Genomic DNA, 19,954 nt, shown 5'->3' on the forward strand with positions numbered 1-19,954 from the left:
GCACTTTAATATGCCAAGAGTCGTCCTATCGATTTTCCTAAAAGGAGTTCAACCTGTAGTTGATAGATACATATTTGCGCGTAAATAAATCATTTGTGCGAAAATTGTCAACTAAGTTAATTGAGTCTGAAATTTAAAACAAAGGCGATGCAAACCGAATCGCAGGAAAAAGCTTCCATTGATGATCAGCTAATGGTTCGGGATGGACAACTAAATGGTCAGAGCAGAAAGCATAACAACAATCATCATGTGGTACCCTTAGGCATTCTAATAGCACTTTCTACAATCTATCTTATGATTGCGGGACTACAGATCAACTATAATTACTACTTTAAGTCGGGAGTTGAAGCTGTAAAGATCTCGAAATTAATTGATGACTCTCGTCAGGAAAATGTTTTTCTACATTTTGACAAAAACAATTTTGAGCAGCCTTTATGCATGATTATTGACGTATTTACAATGAAAGTAACTAATGAGTCGGTTTCTGAGCCGCCAAATAAAAGGCAAAAGATAATGAAGTCAACTAAAAGATTTGAATATGGACCAACAGGAATCGGAGGTAAGCAATCAAAAACGCTTAGAGCTGCAGAGGGCAACAGGAAGAAGGACGTCTCCAAAAAGCCAAACACTGCAGAACCCATTATATATTTATTTGCACTGGTGTTTATTTACCTATTGTTAAAAGCCGCATCGGACATTAATCAACATTATAAATCGGTAAAATGCAATCATTTATTACATTTATAATGCTTACAAATGATTTTCTTTAGCAGAATAAAGGGGATAAGAGATTGCGCCGTTGTTCCCTGCAATCCTACGCACAGAAGGATCAAAGGAATCATCAGGATCGGCGGGCATCTAAAGGTATTTCATCAAAAAGTTTGCCAAAATATTAAAAAGGGATCTACATAAATGTAACTGAATGCTTTTTAAATAGGGAACAAAACAAATCAATGGGATAAAATATTAAATATACATACTAGTTTTATTGTAATATGTGTTGTGAAACTGAACTAAATCTCTGTCTTATTGTCCAAAATTAGATGTAATACATATCTGTCTACTCTAATCAAAATTTCAACAATTCTATTCGAACACAGATACACATCTGTACAGTCAATTTCTATTTAACCAATTTCTTATGTATTTATGTCTACGAGTAGATACCTAATCTTAAGTGTTAATGACTTTGAATGTGCAAACAGTATGTACTATGTTTATATGTGCCTATATACTTACTTGCTATCTATATACATACTTATTTATACCCTATATGAACTTGTAATAATAATAATAATAATAAACTTCTATTCTGCACTCCTGTGATGATTTTACAAAGTACTCTAGCTAGATAATTGTGTGTCTTTTACTTCCTTTTTCTCTCAACTCTGTTGTATAAGAATAAGATACTTACATATTTCTTAAAACCATACTGATATCTCATATCGTTACTCTACTTATTCTCTTTACTTACGCATCCGGATACGATGAAGTTGCTCCGATGCTAAGTAGACACATCACATTTACAGAAGCCCGGTCCGTATCTCTGGATCGATATAGGTATAATAATGCTGGTGCATTGCACAAAATGCGAAAGCAGATTACAATTGGTGATCATTCGAGGAGTTATCAAGGCGCAGGCAACCTGAATTTGGGTAATCCGATTATCTCCTCTCCAGAGCCCCGTTCAAGTCGTCGTTTATCGGTTCCGATAAGCATTAACTATCAGACCGTAAACGTGTCTCCGATTGTACATCCAGAACTTGCCAGACGCGGCTCAGTTATAAGCTTGGGCAGCTCAGCAGATTTGAATATCGTTACGGGCACAAATACATTGCCATTGACGGCCATCGCACCCGACACAAAGCGTCGGGTTCGCATGATTAATCGCCACTAAAGCGGGATCAGGAATCGCTCTCCAGAGATGTGAGATATCAAATCGAAACTATAACGAATTTAAGACTCAGCTCGAATGCCAAAACAACGTTTAAAATACTCGTATTTACTTAATGTTTTTGTCTTGTTGCTTTTAATTAATATGTGTATTAATATTAATATTATTATTAAGGCATTTTTTAGACATATGAAATACATAATTATTACTACGCCCATGCAATTATTAAGTTATAATATACACACATTTAATAAATTGCACAGATGAGCCGTATTACCAGAACATACAAGTATTTCTATACGCTAATATTCTACTTAAGGCAAGATTTAAAACAATCTTAGGCTAAATTAATGTTTCGCTTTGTTTTGTTTGGAATTGAATATCAAATTTCCAAAAACAGGTGATGTACAGTTACAGTTAAAACTACAATTATTATTACAATTAGAGTTATAGTTAATATTAATGTTAAATATGCATATATTATTCACCCTCATTCACATCTTTGTAGGTATTGAAAAAGATTTCAAAGTTTTGCTCTTTTAATTATTGTTAAATGTCTTACAATATAAATTGAGATAAACAAAAAGTCTATGCATGTTCGGAGTACGAGTAATTGATCAGTATCAGTGCATATATAAATTTATATATATATATATATATATTTATATATACTAATTATGTGACAAATCTACAAAACCTTATCGAATTTTGTGCTAGTTTTCTTCTATTCAATTTAATACAAAAATAAATTACGTATTTTAATTGTATAAGGCTTGTGGTTACCATATATGTATGTAAGTATATAACTTTTAACTTTAACTAAGCTCATTTCCCTCATAGAGGCTCTCGCAACTTTCCAATAAACGTAGAACCGGCGAGATGTCGTATGGATACAATTGTCGCGACACCAGTCGGGATATTTGAAAACGAAGACGGATGAGCACGCCCATAGCTTCGTCCAGCATGGCATTGCCCATGCCAAAGGTGTGACAACTGTGGACAAACATCGTCCAGTTCATCCGAATGTATTTGAGTAGTCTCAGCAAATAGAGCAGGAAGCAGGTCTCATTGCTAACCAGCAGGTCTAGCAGTAGATCCGAGCTATTCGATGTCATTTTCAGAAATTCAAGGAATGTATATACAGGATTTAGCATTGAGACAAGCTCGGGAAATGCATTGTTCCGAAATGAAATGCCCGACGTGACGTCCAATGTGCAGACCATCGCTTCAATTAAGTGATCATCCTGATCATCAAACAGATGGATTAATATTTTACTAAAATGACATTCCGGATGAAATTGCAGCGTTTGTTTAATGAACGTTTCCAATTTACTAAGGACATCTCGTATGGATAGCTCGATAACCAATATATCCTGGAACGCATCATAATCAGTCGAGTCAATTGATGAATCTGATGAATCACTGCGTATCTCCTTGACGGTAACTGCTATCGACTTCAGCACCAACAGCACCATTTTTTGCAACAAAGTCTTGTCCATTTCGACGAGGTCTAATGCTCCTCCACCGCTCGCAGCATCTTCCTGTGCCTGAATCGATGTGCGCAGCGATCCGTTTGCATAATTAACAGTCGCCCCATTATAACCAATTAGGCCAACTATGTTTTCGGGCTGGCGACGTGGCAAGGATTCGAGTATACGTGGATTACGCACATGGCAGACAATCTGATGCGCCAGCTTGCACGTCTCCTCCGGCAGCATGTCCTGCAGCGCTAGCGTGGATCCATAGCAGAGTGCCTCATTGAACAGGCATAGCATCTGCTTATAAACCGTACATGACAGATTCTGGTTGAGCAACAGCTCAAATTTGTCCAGCTGTGCGTAAAACGGACGTGTCTCATCGATCGATAGATTCGCCTTGACCGATATGATGTTCTCCCACAGCTGCAAAAAGTTAAGAACACAATGCTCGGCAGCATCCTGATGATTTGGCGCCATTAACTCTGACATGTTCTTCACCAGCGTTGGCCATTTGTGCTCGAGCTTTTGAATGGTAACACATTTCAGATGCGTTGTATCAAAGCTTTCGGAATCGGTAAGGGCAACGACATGACATCCATTTGGTGGTATATAATTAGCGGGTGTATTGCTGGCATTTGGACTGTTGCTATCATATAGATCGTTCATATCGTTAAATTGCTGCCTGTCGTCCGCATCTGCCGACGTATCCAAATCTCTCGTTGTATCCCGGAATTGCAGTGCAAAGTAGTTGTTTGCCAGCGGTTGATCCTGCACAGGGAAATGCATATAGCTGACTGAAGCATCCGCTGTTAATGGCGCCACTGATGCAGGTCCAGATCCAGATACAGAGGTTGCTGCTGAATAATCATCGTCTAGGGGATGCAATTCCACATCTTTCCACTCAACAATACGTTTAATTATATCTAAGCTAAAGTGTATTTTCTGTACTGCAGCCTTGTCCAAGTGCTCATAGTTAAAAAGCTGATCCACAATCTTTTGCAGCCACTCATCGTTGAGCTCCTGCTTGGCAATAACCAGAAATGCGGCTAGCACACGTCCCGCCAGAAATTGCACATAGGAATTGTTATAGCCAGCCAATACAATAATCTCATCAATCAGTTTATGATCGTTCCGTATCAATGCATCGCACACGTCCATGATGCGTGTACAAATGAATCCCTTGGCATTCTGCTTCAAATAGATGTCAAAGAGCAGCTGCAGATTGGATAGGAATTGCAACAGTTTATTGGTTGGCCATTCCCGCAGATAGGCGATCCTCTTTTGTCCATTCGAGTCGTGGGAGTAGTGGGATTGAAAGGGTTTCCTCAGTGTACGCTCCGACACACCACACAAGCACTGGCGGGTTAACGATTGCTCGAACTCCAGCATATCATCGATGGCTGTTATCGTTTTTGTCGACGATACAGTGGAGGATACAGTGGCCGCAGTGCTGCTGCTACTATTCGTGGCAATCAACAATTCGGATAGCTGCGCCGCCCGGTCAACCTCGTCCTTGGCATGGGTGACACCTTCGCTATTTTGTGGCAAGATATTGTTGACTAAATTTTGTACACCGCCCAGGAGCTGCGCATATGAAGCGGCACGCGAATTGCATGGCGTCGTGGTGGGCGAGATGTTTGTGCTGCTGGACAGCGAATGTGTGGAGCACGAGGAGGACAGTGATGAGCACAAATGATGATTCTTATTGTTGCCATTGGCATCCATAGCATCGGTTGCATCCAGTATGTCTGGCGGTGACTTAGCACCCACCAAACGTATTTGTTTATCTATTTTTTGCCTCTTTGTCTGCGGCTGCTCGTTGTGATGAATTCCAGTGGCAGTGGAAACATCACTGCTGGCCACGGAGCAAGGGCAGCTGCCATTGTTGCTACTGCTGCTGCTGCTACTGCTGCTGCTGGAGGCACTACTTCCACCGCCAGTTGTGTCCATGTTGAGTTTCTGTTTGTAGCTGACGTACCCGACGTCGTCTATAGTATTTACTGCCTGGATCGTTGTTCGCTGTAAATAAATGTACAACAACACACTTGAAAACTTAACTGAGGATATACGTATATTTAACGAAAGTCTGCTTCAAAATATCATACATGCCAAGCCACTTCCAGCTACTGGCATTTCCACTTCCACTGCTACCGAATTACGCGCATTCACAAGGTTACGTGTGCACTGCGAAGCCAGCATTCATTTTTGTATTTTTTTGATTGCCTACATTCTTTACATTTTTATTTAGCAGCAGCGGAAGCTGTCTTTACACGTTTGTATGATATTATTTAGCATTTTGTGAGCAAAACAACACATTCAATATTCGGATACACTTGTTGCTCATTTACCTTTGCTTTTGTAATGTTTGTGTTAGTTTCACTTCACTCTGGGTTTTTGTTTTCAAAGCAGCTCGTACACTTGCGCAGTTCATTATGAATTTGTTGTGCACATTTTTTGGTTGCAAGTCGTGCATATTTTGTTTACATTATTTATTTCAGGACATATAACTTTTCTGAAAAAAAAACAACTTGCTCTATTAATTAACAAGTAGCGAGCGCGTCGCCATCTTTGTAGTGTTGGGTTGTTCATATGCTGCACAGTGGCAATACACGATTCGACTGAACGGTCAAACATTTCTTTGACTGTCCTCACACGTTACGATTTTCAATTCAAAAATATTTTACATCAAGTTTGTAATACTTGATTACAACGTCAACTTGAATACTTTTAAAGAACAATATATATGCACAGCAAGTGAAATTTTCGTATTTAATTAATTTTTCAAAACTATTTCTGCAATACTGGCAGCACTATCTTCTTGACGTGCTGCCACTTTGGCCAAATTTTTTAATTACACAAATTTATTTGAAATTATTAAGTAAATAAGTATCTAGCTATTTGACAGCTTATACAATTCAAAATTTAACAGTTTTTTGAAATAAAATAAACTCTTTGATATTACAACAGCGAAATATAACCACGTGGCAACACTGCCACTTGTTTTTCATTTGACATTGAAGGTGAAAACATTTCCAGCTGGTGGGTGGAAAAGGACTACCATTACGGTACCATCATTTGGCGTTTCGTATAACAACGGCGACTTTACGGTGCTTAACAGTGGGCTCTGGTGCCCGCGTTCGATTACTGACGAATTTGTGCTCAAGACGGCAAGAAAGTGTATCAATCTCATTTAAGTAAAGTGTAGTGCGTTTAACGCGAACAGTTGTATTTCGTCTTTGTTTGTGTCAAGTTGTGTTAACTAAACTTTTATAAGGAAAATGGCTGGTACGTTGCCTGCTTTAAATCAAGAACCAATCTTCAAGAAAATTCAGGAATACTATGATGCTCACAACCAGGAACTTATCATAAAGGACTTATTTATCAATGATCCAAAGCGATTTAACAAATTCAGGTGAGTGCAAATTTTCACGGTCATAGCTTATCAACATGCATGCATATATGTATGTACGTATGTATCTACATATACAGTGAGTCAAGTAATTGTTTTGTCAAAAGGAATTAACGTATGACTTTTTATTTTTTTTAATAGTTAAAACCAATGGATTATAATATATATTTTTTTAAATTATCTATTATAAAATAACAAAAAGTAAAATATTTAAATTTTTGTATTTTGTCAAAACATTTACCTGACTAACTGTATATGTATCTATATCTATAAGCGTATCAATAGGTTAAAAGATACTTTCAATTACACACACGCATGCATACATCAGTGACGTAGACAACGAAGCAAATTGAACCGGTAAATCGAAAACTTAAATATTTATAGCATTTATTTTTATTACGAGAACGAAAGTGTCTTTGGAATGGGTGGAAAAGAATTTCAAAATTTATTTTGTAGTTACAATGATTAGTGGAAGTTTATTAGGATTTAATAAGTTTTGTTTTTTTTTTTATGTTGAAAGCTATCTGACAGTCTTTGTCCTTGCATAAGGTCAAACCAACGACCTTTTCAGTTTGTTCAGCTCGGTATCTAATGACAATTAATAGTTAATGCTTAAGGTCAAACAAATTGATTTCTTTAACTTGCAATAATCAATTTATTTGACAGCTTGCGCCTGGGAACGCCCAACGATGGTGAAATACTGTTGGACTACTCAAAGAATCGCATCAATGATGATGTATGGCCGATGCTCTTGGAATTGGCCAAATCTCGTCGTGTGGAGGTGGCACGTGATGCCATGTTCAGTGGCCAGCACATCAACATTACGGAGAATCGCGCTGTCCTGCATACGGCATTGCGTAATCGTAGCCAGGAGCCGGTGGTGCTTGACGGTCACGATGTGATGCAGGATGTGCGTGCTGAGCTAACGCATATGAAGGAGTTCACCAACAAGGTAATCTCTGGAGTCTGGCGCGGTTGCACTGGCAAACAAATCACCGATGTGGTCAACATTGGCATTGGTGGTTCCGATTTGGGACCACTTATGGTCACCGAAGCTCTGAAACCCTACGGCAAGGGTTTGCATTCACATTTCGTGTCAAATATCGATGGCACCCACATGGCTGAGGTTCTGAAGAAGGTCGACTATGAAACCACATTGTTCATCATTGCCTCGAAGACGTTTACAACTCAGGAAACCATCACGAATGCCACATCGGCCAAGGCATGGCTATTGGAGCATACCAAGGATGTAAGTGAAACAATTGATATATTTGGAATTCTTTACTGAATTATATACTTTGAATATTTCTAGGAAGACGCAGTCGCCAAACATTTTGTGGCTTTGTCAACCAACAAGGAAAAGGTAACCGCGTTTGGTATCGACAGTGCTAACATGTTTGGCTTCTGGGATTGGGTGGGTGGACGCTATTCCTTGTGGTCGGCTATTGGTCTATCAATTTGCCTGTCGATTGGATTCGAGAACTTTGAACAGCTGCTCGATGGCGCCCATTTCATGGATAATCATTTTAAATCCGCACCATTGGAACAAAATGTAAGTACCTACATATGATATATATAAATATATATGCATTTAATTGTATTGCATGGTGATTCACTTTAGGCACCTGTTATTCTGGCAATGCTTGGCGTTTGGTATTCCAACTTCTTTAATGCCGAGACTCACGCTCTGCTGCCATACGATCAGTATATGCACCGATTTGCGGCATATTTCCAGCAGGGTGACATGGAAAGTAATGGCAAATTTGTGAGCAAGTCTGGCAAGAAAGTGGCCTATAGCACTGGCCCAATTGTTTGGGGTGAGCCTGGTACAAACGGCCAGCACGCTTTCTACCAGCTAATACATCAGGGCACGCGTCTAATTCCATGCGATTTCATTGCGCCTGCTCAGACGCATAATCCAATTGCCGGTGGCAAACATCATAAGATCTTGCTATCAAACTTCCTGGCTCAAACCGAAGCGTTGATGATGGGCAAGAGCACAGAGCAAGCACGCGCTGAGCTCACCAAGGCTGGTGTCTGTGGCAATGAGCTGGAGAACTTGCTGCCACATAAGGTATTTGTTGGTAACCGTCCGACAAACTCAATTGTTGTTAAAAAAGTCTCACCTTTCACTTTGGGTGCATTGATTGGTAAGTAAATAAATTCCATTAAGCCATTGACAACTAATCAATAATCATTATCTATTTAACAGCACTATACGAGCACAAAATATTTGTACAGGGTATCATTTGGGACATTAACTCATTCGACCAATGGGGCGTTGAGTTGGGTAAACAACTGGCCAAGGCCATTGAGCCAGAACTCGACCATTGCGAGGAGGTCACCGGACATGACAGCTCGACAAATGGCCTGATTAATTTCATAAAAGCAAATTGGAAGTAAACATTGTTACCAAAATTGGCATCTTCGCTCAATTGGGTCGTCTACTTATTTATAATCAATACTGCTTAATTCTGTTTATGGCACAAAATTTGAAGATACATATACTTACATACTATATTTATGCATATTGGAATATTCGATGTAAAAGCATTTGTTTTGCAATTTGCAATAATCTCACTATCGGTAGTTACGTGTACAATATTACACATTATATGTTGTTGTTGGATGTAGTTTATGAAAATGAAAAACGTAAAAGCAGAACGCATAAAGATTAAAGATGTATTTGAAAAATAAAAATTAAAAAAAAAACAAATATTTCTCTTTTCTATTAATGGACACAGGAGCGGAATCTCTCTCTCTCTCTCTTTAATTTGCCTCACTTAGATAACTATTTGCACATGATTCTGCTTACATTAACCAGCGGAAGCATCTGTGTCCGACGCATCTTCATCTTCATCATCATCATCATTATCATCTTCATCTTCCGATGATTCTTGTGTCATAACAAGATCCTCCTCATCGGCTGCCACATCGTCGTCGGCCTCCATTTCATCATCATCCAAAACCAGATTTGTATTTATATTTTCCCCCTCCAGATCGCTCCAATCGTTTTCGGCAACCTGGTCGGTGTTAACATCATCTAATCAAATGAAAAATGTATAAAGATATTCTTGAGAAGGGAATATTATGTGGAATGATAATAATATTTTTACCTGGATCCTCCTCAACGACTAAAACATTTTTGTCGTTCAAATGGTTGCTCGAATTGCGTTTCATATGATTTATAATTAATTTAACCCGACCAGAGACTCTGAAAATGATAAATTACAATTGTATAAACAACTTTGAAATCTCTATAATTTAAACATCAATATTGTAATCACAACTTCCACAGTAACAAAAATTTTTTATTTCCAAATTTGTGTGGCGCAAAATAAATATTCTAATAATGATGTCAGTGCAGGAGAAAAATTCTACTCGCTCGATTGACAATGATGATCCATCGTCAATTGACTTGGAAAAGGATCAATCGATCTTTTCACCCCTTCAGCCGTTTAAAGTGGTACCCATTCCTGATGCGGGTTATTTAACTGAATCAATTGCCAATTGTAATAAGCCATTGTGCGATGATGCCGACTTGGAATGCATTCTAGACATGGTAAAGGGAACCCTTTGCGAAGCTATAATGATTATTCAATCAGACCCCCGTCAACTATTTTGCTACAAGTATCCGGAGTGTATAAGCTACGTTACTAATCAAAAATCTCAAAATCTATTTGGCTCCCCATTTGTTAGAAGTGAACATTCAATGGCGAGCGAAACTGTCCGAAATTGGATAACGATTGGGGAATTTGATTATAGTAATATGATTTCGTTGATTCGTGATTATATAACCCAATGGCAACTATCACCGGATACGAAATGTGTCGTCCTTACTAACACAACGCGTCATGATGTTCCACTAAAAGGAACGATATACTTTATTGATGCAAACTTTTCCCGTCCCACGCCACGTTGTCCTAATCCCTTGGCCGTTGCCAAAGTTCGGTTCGTCATCACGGTTTCAAGCATATTGCAATCGTTTTATCCAGTGATGGTCACGTACCGGTTCGAAGGATATCGCACACTGTATTATGCACTGGGATCCCGTTCCTTGACCTCAAATACATTCCAAAGGTTCTACATTGATACAATACTGCACACAAAACTGAGTTTCTTTGCTGAAATTTGCGAATCTCGTCATGGTACGATTGCCAATCCAAAAGATATCGCCAAGTCAAAGGAAAACGTTACGCTCAAGAAATAAGATAGCCATCAAAAGGGAAATTTCAATGTTTTAAATTAAGTCCTGTTCAATAACTTACTGCAGCGCCTCTGTGATGCAAAGCATTCGTTGTTCTGCAATGCCAAGACAGATTCCCAGCTTGTTGCGAAGATCATTCTTATCATCGGACATCAGGACACTCGTGCGTGTTGTAGTCAAGATTTGCAGCCAGCTCAATGCACAAAGAACACTACAATTTAAGACAATTGAAATGAATTGAAGAAAATATTTCTTAAAAATTCGAAAAGTCTCTCGACTTACTTGGCTGCCTTTCCTTGCAATAGCACCGACAGTTCGGTAACCAAAGGATTAACATACTCCAGTGGTAGTCGTTCCAGAGTTATCTGTATGGTTTTCTTATCATTGGTTCCCAAAACGGCTTTCAGCATACTAAAAAAGAAATTATATAGGTTAAAACTTTTACATAAAGATTATAGTTTTTTTGAACACAAATTATTTGCTGATTTCGCAACGTCTCACTTTTCGATATATACCTTCCGGATCAACAGATAATTTGCATTACATTTTAATTTTAAATCGATATAATGAAACCAGCATTAAAAATTGTATTAGAACTTTAAAACTTTTTAAAATAAGAAACTTCAAAATAAAAATCAAAAATAATATTATGTTTAAAATAACTTTGAAAAATGTAAAATACAAATAGATGCTTTTTTAGCATAGGAAACCTGAAATTCTCACACTTATCAGACAATTTTATCTGTTGTGTTCTGATTTTATTTAATGCTCCCTGATTTTCTCAATCACTTACGTTTTATCCTGGCTGTGCAACGCCTGCATCAAGAGCTGAGTCTTACTTTGGCTTTGCAGCTTGCCATCGGTCAGCTTGGTGGCCTGGATGGATAAGTTCTCTAGGCGGGCTTCCATGGGCACATCGTTTTGTATTTTCTTTTTGGAAATGGGCAACGCACTGTTGTACTCCACTTCCTTTTTCCTCACAACTGGGGTTTTCATCTTAAGTGCCTCTGCGGATCCGCTCTGATCGGCACGCTGTTTCTTAGTGTACAACTTTTTGGGATCGGTGCGCACGATTACATTAAGTTTTTCGCCATAATTTGGCGAGTATCTTTCAAACTGCAACAAACTACGGGTGCCATAGCCAAAGAGTATTTCATGAGGCCGCTGTGCATCGTGGACAAAGTGGGCAGCCAGTGCATAGATGGGTTCAACGGTATCAGCGCCATCCGAAGCGATTTGCAGCGAAACCTTTGGCTTAATATATTTCTCAGAAGACAAACTGGAAAATATAAATATATATATAGTTTATGGAAGCTTAGAAAGGTAGTGCCATGTGCAGTTACCTATCCACATTCAGTAGGTAGATGTGAATATTGCCATTACGGGTCACACTGGCCACACGCAAATCTCCGTCCTCGCGCACCTCACACGCCAAACTGTGGGCCACATCCTCCATCAAAAGTGTGCAGGTTGATGCCTTGTTTCTGCCCTTTTTGTTCATCTTCCAGAAGGAGATGATGCGCTCCATCTTAGCCGTGGTAATGACGTATTCCACATTGTTGCTGCATGTAAAGCTGCCAATGGCATTGACTTCACCCGAGTGTCCAGTGCATGTTTCCACCAGCTCTTTGGTGTCAACATCATAGATCTTTATTTGTCTCGAGGCAACCGCCAGTGTGCGGCTCTTCGGCAAGTAGGCAATATTCAAGGGCTTCTCTGGACCAACTGACCACTCGCCAGTGCAGCGCTCCTCCGCCAGGGACCAAGCCAGTGCTCGACTGTCTGCGCCCACAGTATACAGATGTCCGTCGTTGTCATAGGTGATTGATGTGACGGCTCCATTGTGGCCATCACCACTCAGTGTACGTTCAATCTAAAAACAAACGGGCCTTCAATGTTTTGATCTCAATAAACTTTAGTTATTACTCACACTTCCTGTTGCTAATGAGTAGAGGACGACCTTGCCCTTTTGTGTTCCCAAGGCTATATAAAGTTTCTCGGAGGCTGTGGAAATCTGTTGAGTCTGTTGAGATTTACGCGACTTCTTTGGACGCTCCGCGCCCAACGTAACCCACGTGAGCGCCGTACAGGGGCCGGATACCAGTATGCCCGGCGTGAATTCTTGCTTCAGCGCATTCGTCTCGGTGTCCCATATTCGTAATACTCCCTGTTCATCAATAACAGCAAACAGTTTCCCACCATTCGATGAGAATCCCAACACGTGCTTCTTGGCCACCGACATCGCTTTAAAAATTTGAGTTGTGTCGTTAGTTCTGTTGAAGTTCAAATGAGCGGGTCATTGAATTGAACGAGTGAACTTGTTTAGTCAGTTATGAACAATTTGCAGCTCGTCAATTTAAATTTAAATTGCTTTATATAATCTTAACTTTTTAGCCCATATAAATAATACAAAAAAAAACATTAAATTCTGAAACTAATAAGCATTTGTTATAAAAACATTTCACCATCAAGAATCAGTTGAAACCTATTCACATCGTTTATATGCAATGCAAATATTTGCTTAGTGTCACGACTCAGAAAGTGAACGAGTCAACTTATTCAGCAAATTGAACTAGAAATGCCAACTCTAATCAGAACTAGCTGTCTGATATGCAATGCTGCCAGCTTGTTTTAATAGACATGTTGCAACAAAAAACGGGCTGGCAGGCTTGGTTCGGGGATTTAAGCCTAAAATTTTCAAAATGCTTAAAAAAAAATGTACCTATATTTTATCTAATTTCGTATTAAAAATTTTCATTTCCCAGCTTGGTGATCATTTTTGTAAACGAACCTAAAAGAAACTGTATATTTTATTCTGTGGGATTTTAAAGTGCGTTGATTTTTGCGTATAAAATACTATTTTCAGTATTTTCTAGTATATAAAAACAGTTTTTGGTTTACAACCAGTGTGCAATCCAGAAAATTCGTACATTGAGGTTAAGTGTTTCACCGACTGATTGACTTGCTTTAACTGCTCTTCGTTTTTGTTAAATATCTGCGCGTAAAAATGGCTTTATCTGTACCAAAAGCACCAGGAATGGCGCAGATGTTGAAGGATGGCGCCCGTGTAAGTGCAATACGTATGAAATTCATATATTTACATATGCCAGTCACCGCTTTCATTTAAATTCGGTGTAAAACAGGCGGTGCGCACAAGAAGCGCGTGATTAGTCATCGCAGTCGCATTCGCAGATGTTCTTAAAAATTGGTCTGATTCAATGATTTTCTCAATTTGTAGATGTATAGTGGCCTGGAGGAGGCAGTGTATCGCAATATCAGCGCCTGCAAGGAGTTTGCACAGACAATGCGTTCGGCCTACGGTCCAAATGGCATGAACAAGATGATTATTAATCACATTGAGAAGCAGTTTGTGACTAGCGATGCTGGCACCATAATGCGGGAGCTGGATGTGGAGCATCCGGCTGCCAAGCTCATTGTCATGGCCAGTCAAATGCAGGACGCCGAGGTCGGTGATGGCACCAATTTCGTGGTTATCTTTGCCGGTGCTCTGCTCGAGTCGGCCGAGGAGCTGCTCCGCTTGGGCATCACAACGTCAGAGATCGCCGATGGCTATGAGAAGGCCCTGTCTAAGGCTCTGGAGATTCTGCCCAAGCTGGTGTGCCACAAGGTCGAGGATTATCGCGATGTCAATAAGGTTAAGGAAGTCCTGCGCACAGCCATCATGTCCAAGCAGTACGGTCAGGAGGATTTCCTAAACGATCTGGTGAGCAAGGCCTGCGTCTCCATATTACCGGATGAGGGTACCTTCAACGTGGATAACATTCGCATCTGCAAGATTTTGGGCAGTGGCTTGGCCAAATCCGAGGTCGTCCGCGGCATGGTTTTCAAGCGCTTCGTCGAAGGCGATGTCACACACGCCGAAAAGGCAAAGGTTGTCATCTTCTCATGCCCGGTCGACATCATCCAGACGGAAACTAAGGGCACCGTACTGATCAAGTCCGCGGACGAGCTGATGAACTTCTCCTCCGGCGAAGAGAGCCTGTTGGAGGCCCAAATCAAAGCCATTGCTGATACCGGCGTGAAAGTTGTAGTTTCTGGTGGCAAAGTGGGTGACATGGCCCTGCATTACTTGAACAAATATGGCTTGATGGCCGTCCGTTTGAACTCCAAGTTCGATTTGCGCCGTTTGAGTCGCTCCGTGAACGCCACAGTGTTGCCCCGCATCACAACGCCCAGCCAGGAGGAGTTGGGTTACTGTGACAAGGTCTGCATTGAGGAGCTGGGTGATACCGCAATTGTGGCCTTCAGGTGAGCTTTAACCTCTTCCCTTGTCGACCCGATTTGACATTTACTTTGCAATTTGTAGAAACGAAGGCAAGGATTCACGGATTGCAACCATTGTTATCCGTGGCGCCACAGACAATTTCATGGATGACATTGAACGTGCCGTGGACGATGGCGTCAACAACTTCAAATGTCTGACTCGTGACGGTCGCTATTTGCCAGGAGCGGGAGCTGTTGAGATCGAATTGGCTACACAGCTGTCGGCGTATGCTGACACCTTGCCCGGATTGGAGCAATATGCAGTGCGCAAGTTCGCCAATGCTCTTGAAGTGTTTCCTAAGGCCTTGGCCGAAAACACTGGCGCCAATGCCACCGATATTGTCAATCAAATGTATCTGGCCCACAACTCCGACAAGGGCAAGAATATTGGCTATGACATTGAAGCGGAGAAGGCATCGACAATCGATGTAACTGAAGCGAAAATCTATGATCTATATCAAGCTAAATTCTGGGGTCTCAAATATGCTGTCGGTGTAGCTGCAACCATATTGAAGGTGGATCAAATCATCATGGCTAAGCGTGCCGGCGGACCAAAGCCACGACAGGCAGCTGGCAGTGATGATGAGAGTTAAACTTTCCAGCATTTACTAAATAAATGAAAACACAAACTAAAATGTATAACTTAATAATTCTAGTACACCAGGCGAAGAAATCTTTATATGTATTTTCATATGCGAGTCGTACACGGAAATTTCAAATTTCATTAACAACACACATACACACACACTCACCCATACACAGCTTCTTGTATTAATAAACTAAAAAAATATATAAAAACTTAAACAATACGAGTGTTTGATTTTACATTTGTGTGGGGTAAATTGATTAAATAAATCAATCCCCTGAACCTCTATTCTCCAGTTAATAAAAGTCAAAATATTTTTTTTTTTGTGTCTCCGCTAGATAACTCATCTAAGCTTTTTATTTTTTTTGGAATTCAAGCAAACGATTATTATGTTCATTTTGGAGTACATAACATATTTCAAATGCGTATGCGCAGATACATTTCAATATTTTTTTTTGAATAAAATACGATATCGTTGTCGTTTTCAAATTGAAGTTAATAAAGTTTTTAAAGTGTTTTTTCATATTTTTTGATATTTCGTGCATTATAAATTTCCATTACTTCGTGTAACCTTTAGTTATATTATTGCAGTTGTAAATACGAATATTACGATTTCAAATTGGTCGATAAAAACAATTGGAACTATCCGTGCTCCAGTGGATAGTTCAACTGCTTATCAGCAAACATTATACTTTAACATGAGGAACAAATGACTTTTCTTATTTTTTCCAAACTAAGAAACTTTATCAAGATCTTACAATGAAACATACAATAAATCGAAAATTATTACAGTTATAAATATGTCTAAATAGCTAATAAACCAACTGCAGTTTTGGTTTCAATAGCCAAATTAAATGAATATCAACTCTTCTTTAAGTTGAGAATTTGAAATTTTGAACAATTTTCTGCTGAATGCTCACGACAGCAGAACAGAGTTCAAAATCTGCTTGGAATTGACTAAAAACAAATAGTTGAGTTAAAAACGCGTGATTCTTAGTTAATATTAATAATTTAGAGAACTAATCGCCGATTTTTATGCGAATTATTAAATGCAACAATGGAAGAACCGATCAAACATTTATTTCACATATTTACTAACAATGTCGACAAGTCAAATTGATTAATCAAATATTGTTCCTGATGTAATGCGATTGAAAATGGTATAATGAATATGAAATCACGATGCATCTCTTGTGGGAGAACCGTTTTCTTTCACTCCAATACCATACAATTATGCCCATTACCATTATTAGAGTGTAAAAAAATAACTCAGCTTTAATATATATTTACTTTGCCACTCATGCAATAACATTTTGCTTTGTCTTACAAAAATATAGGCCTCAACCACGGACAAATCATTTAATATTGTGTCTATCATGATTATAATTCGATTTGTACTATCGACATTGTTTGATTTTGAGATAGATACATTGATTAATGATTGAATGAATTAAATTAAATTTAAATTAATGTGCAGCCACAGAATCACGCATTCTTTCAACAATTGGTTATTTTCTTTGTTTTCTTGGAGAATCAACAATTTTCGTATTCATATATGGTGTTTCATATAGATCTAAATTTATAAAATAAATTATCGTTCAACAATTAAGTGTCATTGCATAATAAATATTGGTTGATTTGGAGTTATGAATTAATAAAATGGCAAAAAAACTACACTAGATATAGATATATTTTTGCATTTTATATGATTGTTGCGTTACTGCAACGAGATTTAATATTTTGCTAAGAAAAAACTTGAATAATAAACGCACTAAGGTTGAACTAGCTTGTTTTGTTGCTGGCATATTTCAAGCCTGAATTTAAAGCTTTTTAAAGTAATCATATATAGTTTGGCCCATTTAGTTTGGGATTAATAAATATACTTTATATATATTAAGTATGTTAACAACTTCGAACTTGGATTAATCTTGAAATAAGTAGGCAAAAAATGTGTTTGGGTTTCTTTTTGTATTTATTCGTGTTTACTGTGTACTTTAATAAATATATTTTAAATTGATATATATAGATATATATTTATATATATAGTAGATATATGTAGTTCATAGGTAGTTGTTGCTATAGTCCGCACATTAATTGTCCTTCAAGTTGGGTTATTCGTTTACACTGAATGCTATACTAATTGCAAACAAAGTTGGTGATATTTTTCGATAAATGCCAAAATGTTGGTTTGAGTTCCAAATTTAAACATTTGTGTACGGATTCTTTTCTTTTCTCGTCGTTTATCATTTACCATATATATATTTTTTTTAATATATTTTAATTAGCCCTCTACTCTTTGGTAAACTTAAGGCTTTTTACAATCAATTAATAATATTGCTTTTAACTTTTGTATTTATTTTTGTATTCTGCTGCTGGTGGTGTCTTGTTCTCTTGTTGTTATTGTTCAAATTGTTTTTTATTATTTATTTATTATTTTGTTATATTTTCAATTGTGTGCTATTTAAGAACGAAACTTAGTAACGAAAATCATAAACTGCTTAGAGAGCAGTGCACGAAGATTTCTCGCGGAAGGGATTTACCTTTTGACTGGTGAAGCCAGTCCATAGGTAATCCTCCTGCTCGTGCTCCGTTATATATTTCATCATTTTGGCGGACGATTCCGACACCGTCTGGCGATCGATGGCCGCCTCGCGACGCAGCTGCTCAACGACGATGCGCTGCTGTTGTAGGGATGATGACATTACGTCCATTACGGCTGTCTCGGATAACCCTATGGTTGAAAATGTTCTCTGTACTCAGATACAATATGTAAATACAAGATTAGGTAGAGGTGATTGTGTGTTTTTTTCTTTTTCTTATAAATATTGTCTTTTTATATTCTCAAGGTGGTGTTGTTATTGGATGAATCTGAATAGGGCACTGTAAATGTAGTAAAAAAAAAACAGGAGTCATAGCAACCAAATCATTTTTTAAAAAAATTTTTTAACTTATGATTCACTCGTGTTTTTAGCACGAACATAAGGCACGACATTGAACAAACCACATTAATTACATACAATGACAGTTGTAGCTTAAAAAGAAAATTTAAGATTAGGATAGGATTGAGATTTTGATAGGATAGTAATTAATATGTATCACTTTTGGCAGAGAATCCATATTCACATATAGTATACGTATGTACGTATGCAAATACGCCTGCATGTATGTGTGTATAATGTACATGTGTATAAATACTGCTCAAACCATTAAAAATAAATATTAAATTCTCGTCATGTTAATTCATTGCTGATTAATCATTAACCACAGAGAGAATGTAGTAATGCCCTTCAGTATTCTGCAATTGAGAGGTTTCACATTTGAAGAAGACTACGGAAAAATGTAATTAAGGGTTTGGCAATTCCCAATTGATTTTGTAGGCAAGACGATTCACATACATACAAACGTGCCTCCATATTTACATACATACATTCACCTCTATAGTATGCTAAATAGAATACACTAACTATTCGATTAATTTTAACACACACACAAGCACAACTACATTTTAATAACGTTAATAACAATTATTTACCAGCTTTGTATTAATTTATATGGAATATCGTAGAAAAATCCGTACAAGCTCGATTTTAGCTAGCACAAAAAGATACACACCCAAATCCAATGAAACGTGAAGTTGGCTGCGCATCGAATTTTAATCAAAAATGTTATCGATATTGTTACCTGTTTTGTATGAGTTCAAGATTGCCACACGTTTCAAAGCCGTCGGCGACTCTTTCTAGGATTCAAGCCTGCCACCATGTTGTGACCGGCTCGGACAAATATGTACACTTCAAACAATTCTTTATAAAATCAATGAAAACTATTACAAAACCAATTAAATTCAAAATTAAATTAAACAAAAGGCAAAGATTTTATGAAGCTTTGAAGTTCGTCACCTCCCTGGGAGAGAAGTTAGAAAATGTATTCTAAAAAAATATATTTAAATATAAACAAAATTCTAACAAACATTCTGCAAAATTAAAAAAAATTTTAGTTCCAAAATTAAGAAAAAATTAAAAAGTTCGAAAATTAACTCTGTTTTTTTAGGTAAAAGCAAATAGAACCAGATTGGAAATTTTAGCTGGGTGGCAGCCTT

At 38.1% G+C, this 19,954-nt stretch overlaps 7 protein-coding genes across 9 annotated transcripts; 4 read left to right on the forward strand and 3 right to left on the reverse strand.

The window, feature by feature from the left end:
• Positions 1–46: 46 nt before the first annotated feature.
• Positions 47–2,020, forward strand: LOC117784338. Of its 2 annotated transcripts, none has more exons than XM_034622047.1 (3): positions 47–717; positions 771–864; positions 1,494–2,020. In XM_034622047.1, exons 1-3 carry the CDS (start codon positions 148–150, stop codon positions 1,895–1,897), a joined length of 1,068 nt encoding a protein of 355 aa, XP_034477938.1. In that variant the 5' UTR covers positions 47–147; the 3' UTR covers positions 1,898–2,020. The 2 variants fall into 2 exon arrangements, with proteins under 2 accessions (XP_034477938.1, XP_034477939.1); XM_034622048.1 differs by having other exon boundaries at positions 774–864; positions 1,494–2,017.
• An 82-nt stretch (positions 2,021–2,102) lies between these two features.
• LOC117784336 (protein lines) lies at positions 2,103–5,977 on the reverse strand. The gene is made up of 2 exons (XM_034622045.1): positions 5,721–5,977; positions 2,103–5,391 (listed from the first exon to the last, which is right to left on the reverse strand). Exon 2 carries the CDS (start codon positions 5,320–5,322, stop codon positions 2,710–2,712), a length of 2,613 nt encoding a protein of 870 aa, XP_034477936.1. The 5' UTR covers positions 5,323–5,391; positions 5,721–5,977; the 3' UTR covers positions 2,103–2,709.
• Positions 5,978–6,390: 413 nt separating this feature from the next.
• Positions 6,391–9,475, forward strand: LOC117785226 (glucose-6-phosphate isomerase). The gene is made up of 5 exons (XM_034623146.1): positions 6,391–6,784; positions 7,448–8,030; positions 8,094–8,333; positions 8,403–8,931; positions 8,994–9,475. Exons 1-5 carry the CDS (start codon positions 6,651–6,653, stop codon positions 9,182–9,184), a joined length of 1,677 nt encoding a protein of 558 aa, XP_034479037.1. The 5' UTR covers positions 6,391–6,650; the 3' UTR covers positions 9,185–9,475.
• A 24-nt stretch (positions 9,476–9,499) lies between these two features.
• Positions 9,500–13,251, reverse strand: LOC117785225 (WD repeat-containing protein 43). Its single transcript, XM_034623145.1, has 7 exons — positions 12,919–13,251; positions 12,332–12,861; positions 11,782–12,267; positions 11,271–11,399; positions 11,050–11,199; positions 9,898–9,995; positions 9,500–9,824 (listed from the first exon to the last, which is right to left on the reverse strand). The coding sequence occupies exons 1-7, from the start codon at positions 13,228–13,230 to the stop codon at positions 9,598–9,600; spliced, it is 1,932 nt and encodes a 643-aa protein (XP_034479036.1). The 5' UTR covers positions 13,231–13,251; the 3' UTR covers positions 9,500–9,597.
• On the forward strand, positions 10,119–11,250 carry LOC117785227. The gene has a single exon (XM_034623147.1). It carries the CDS (start codon positions 10,134–10,136, stop codon positions 10,989–10,991), a length of 858 nt encoding a protein of 285 aa, XP_034479038.1. The 5' UTR covers positions 10,119–10,133; the 3' UTR covers positions 10,992–11,250.
• Positions 13,252–13,906: 655 nt separating the features above from the next.
• Positions 13,907–15,907, forward strand: LOC117782922 (T-complex protein 1 subunit theta). The gene is made up of 3 exons (XM_034620020.1): positions 13,907–14,055; positions 14,227–15,257; positions 15,316–15,907. The coding sequence occupies exons 1-3, from the start codon at positions 13,996–13,998 to the stop codon at positions 15,863–15,865; spliced, it is 1,641 nt and encodes a 546-aa protein (XP_034475911.1). The 5' UTR covers positions 13,907–13,995; the 3' UTR covers positions 15,866–15,907.
• A 1,922-nt stretch (positions 15,908–17,829) lies between these two features.
• LOC117782923 (guanine nucleotide-binding protein subunit gamma-1) lies at positions 17,830–19,524 on the reverse strand. 2 transcript variants are annotated; one of them, XM_034620022.1, is made up of 2 exons: positions 19,391–19,524; positions 17,830–18,738 (listed from the first exon to the last, which is right to left on the reverse strand). In XM_034620022.1, exon 2 carries the CDS (start codon positions 18,567–18,569, stop codon positions 18,357–18,359), a length of 213 nt encoding a protein of 70 aa, XP_034475913.1. In that variant the 5' UTR covers positions 18,570–18,738; positions 19,391–19,524; the 3' UTR covers positions 17,830–18,356. The 2 variants fall into 2 exon arrangements, with proteins under 2 accessions (XP_034475913.1, XP_034475912.1); XM_034620021.1 differs by having other exon boundaries at positions 17,830–18,589; positions 19,391–19,518.
• Positions 19,525–19,954: the final 430 nt, after the last annotated feature.

Source organism: Drosophila innubila, assembly GCF_004354385.1.
Source record: "Drosophila innubila isolate TH190305 chromosome 2R unlocalized genomic scaffold, UK_Dinn_1.0 1_C_2R, whole genome shotgun sequence".
In the NCBI taxonomy this organism is placed as follows: domain Eukaryota; kingdom Metazoa; phylum Arthropoda; class Insecta; order Diptera; family Drosophilidae; genus Drosophila; species Drosophila innubila.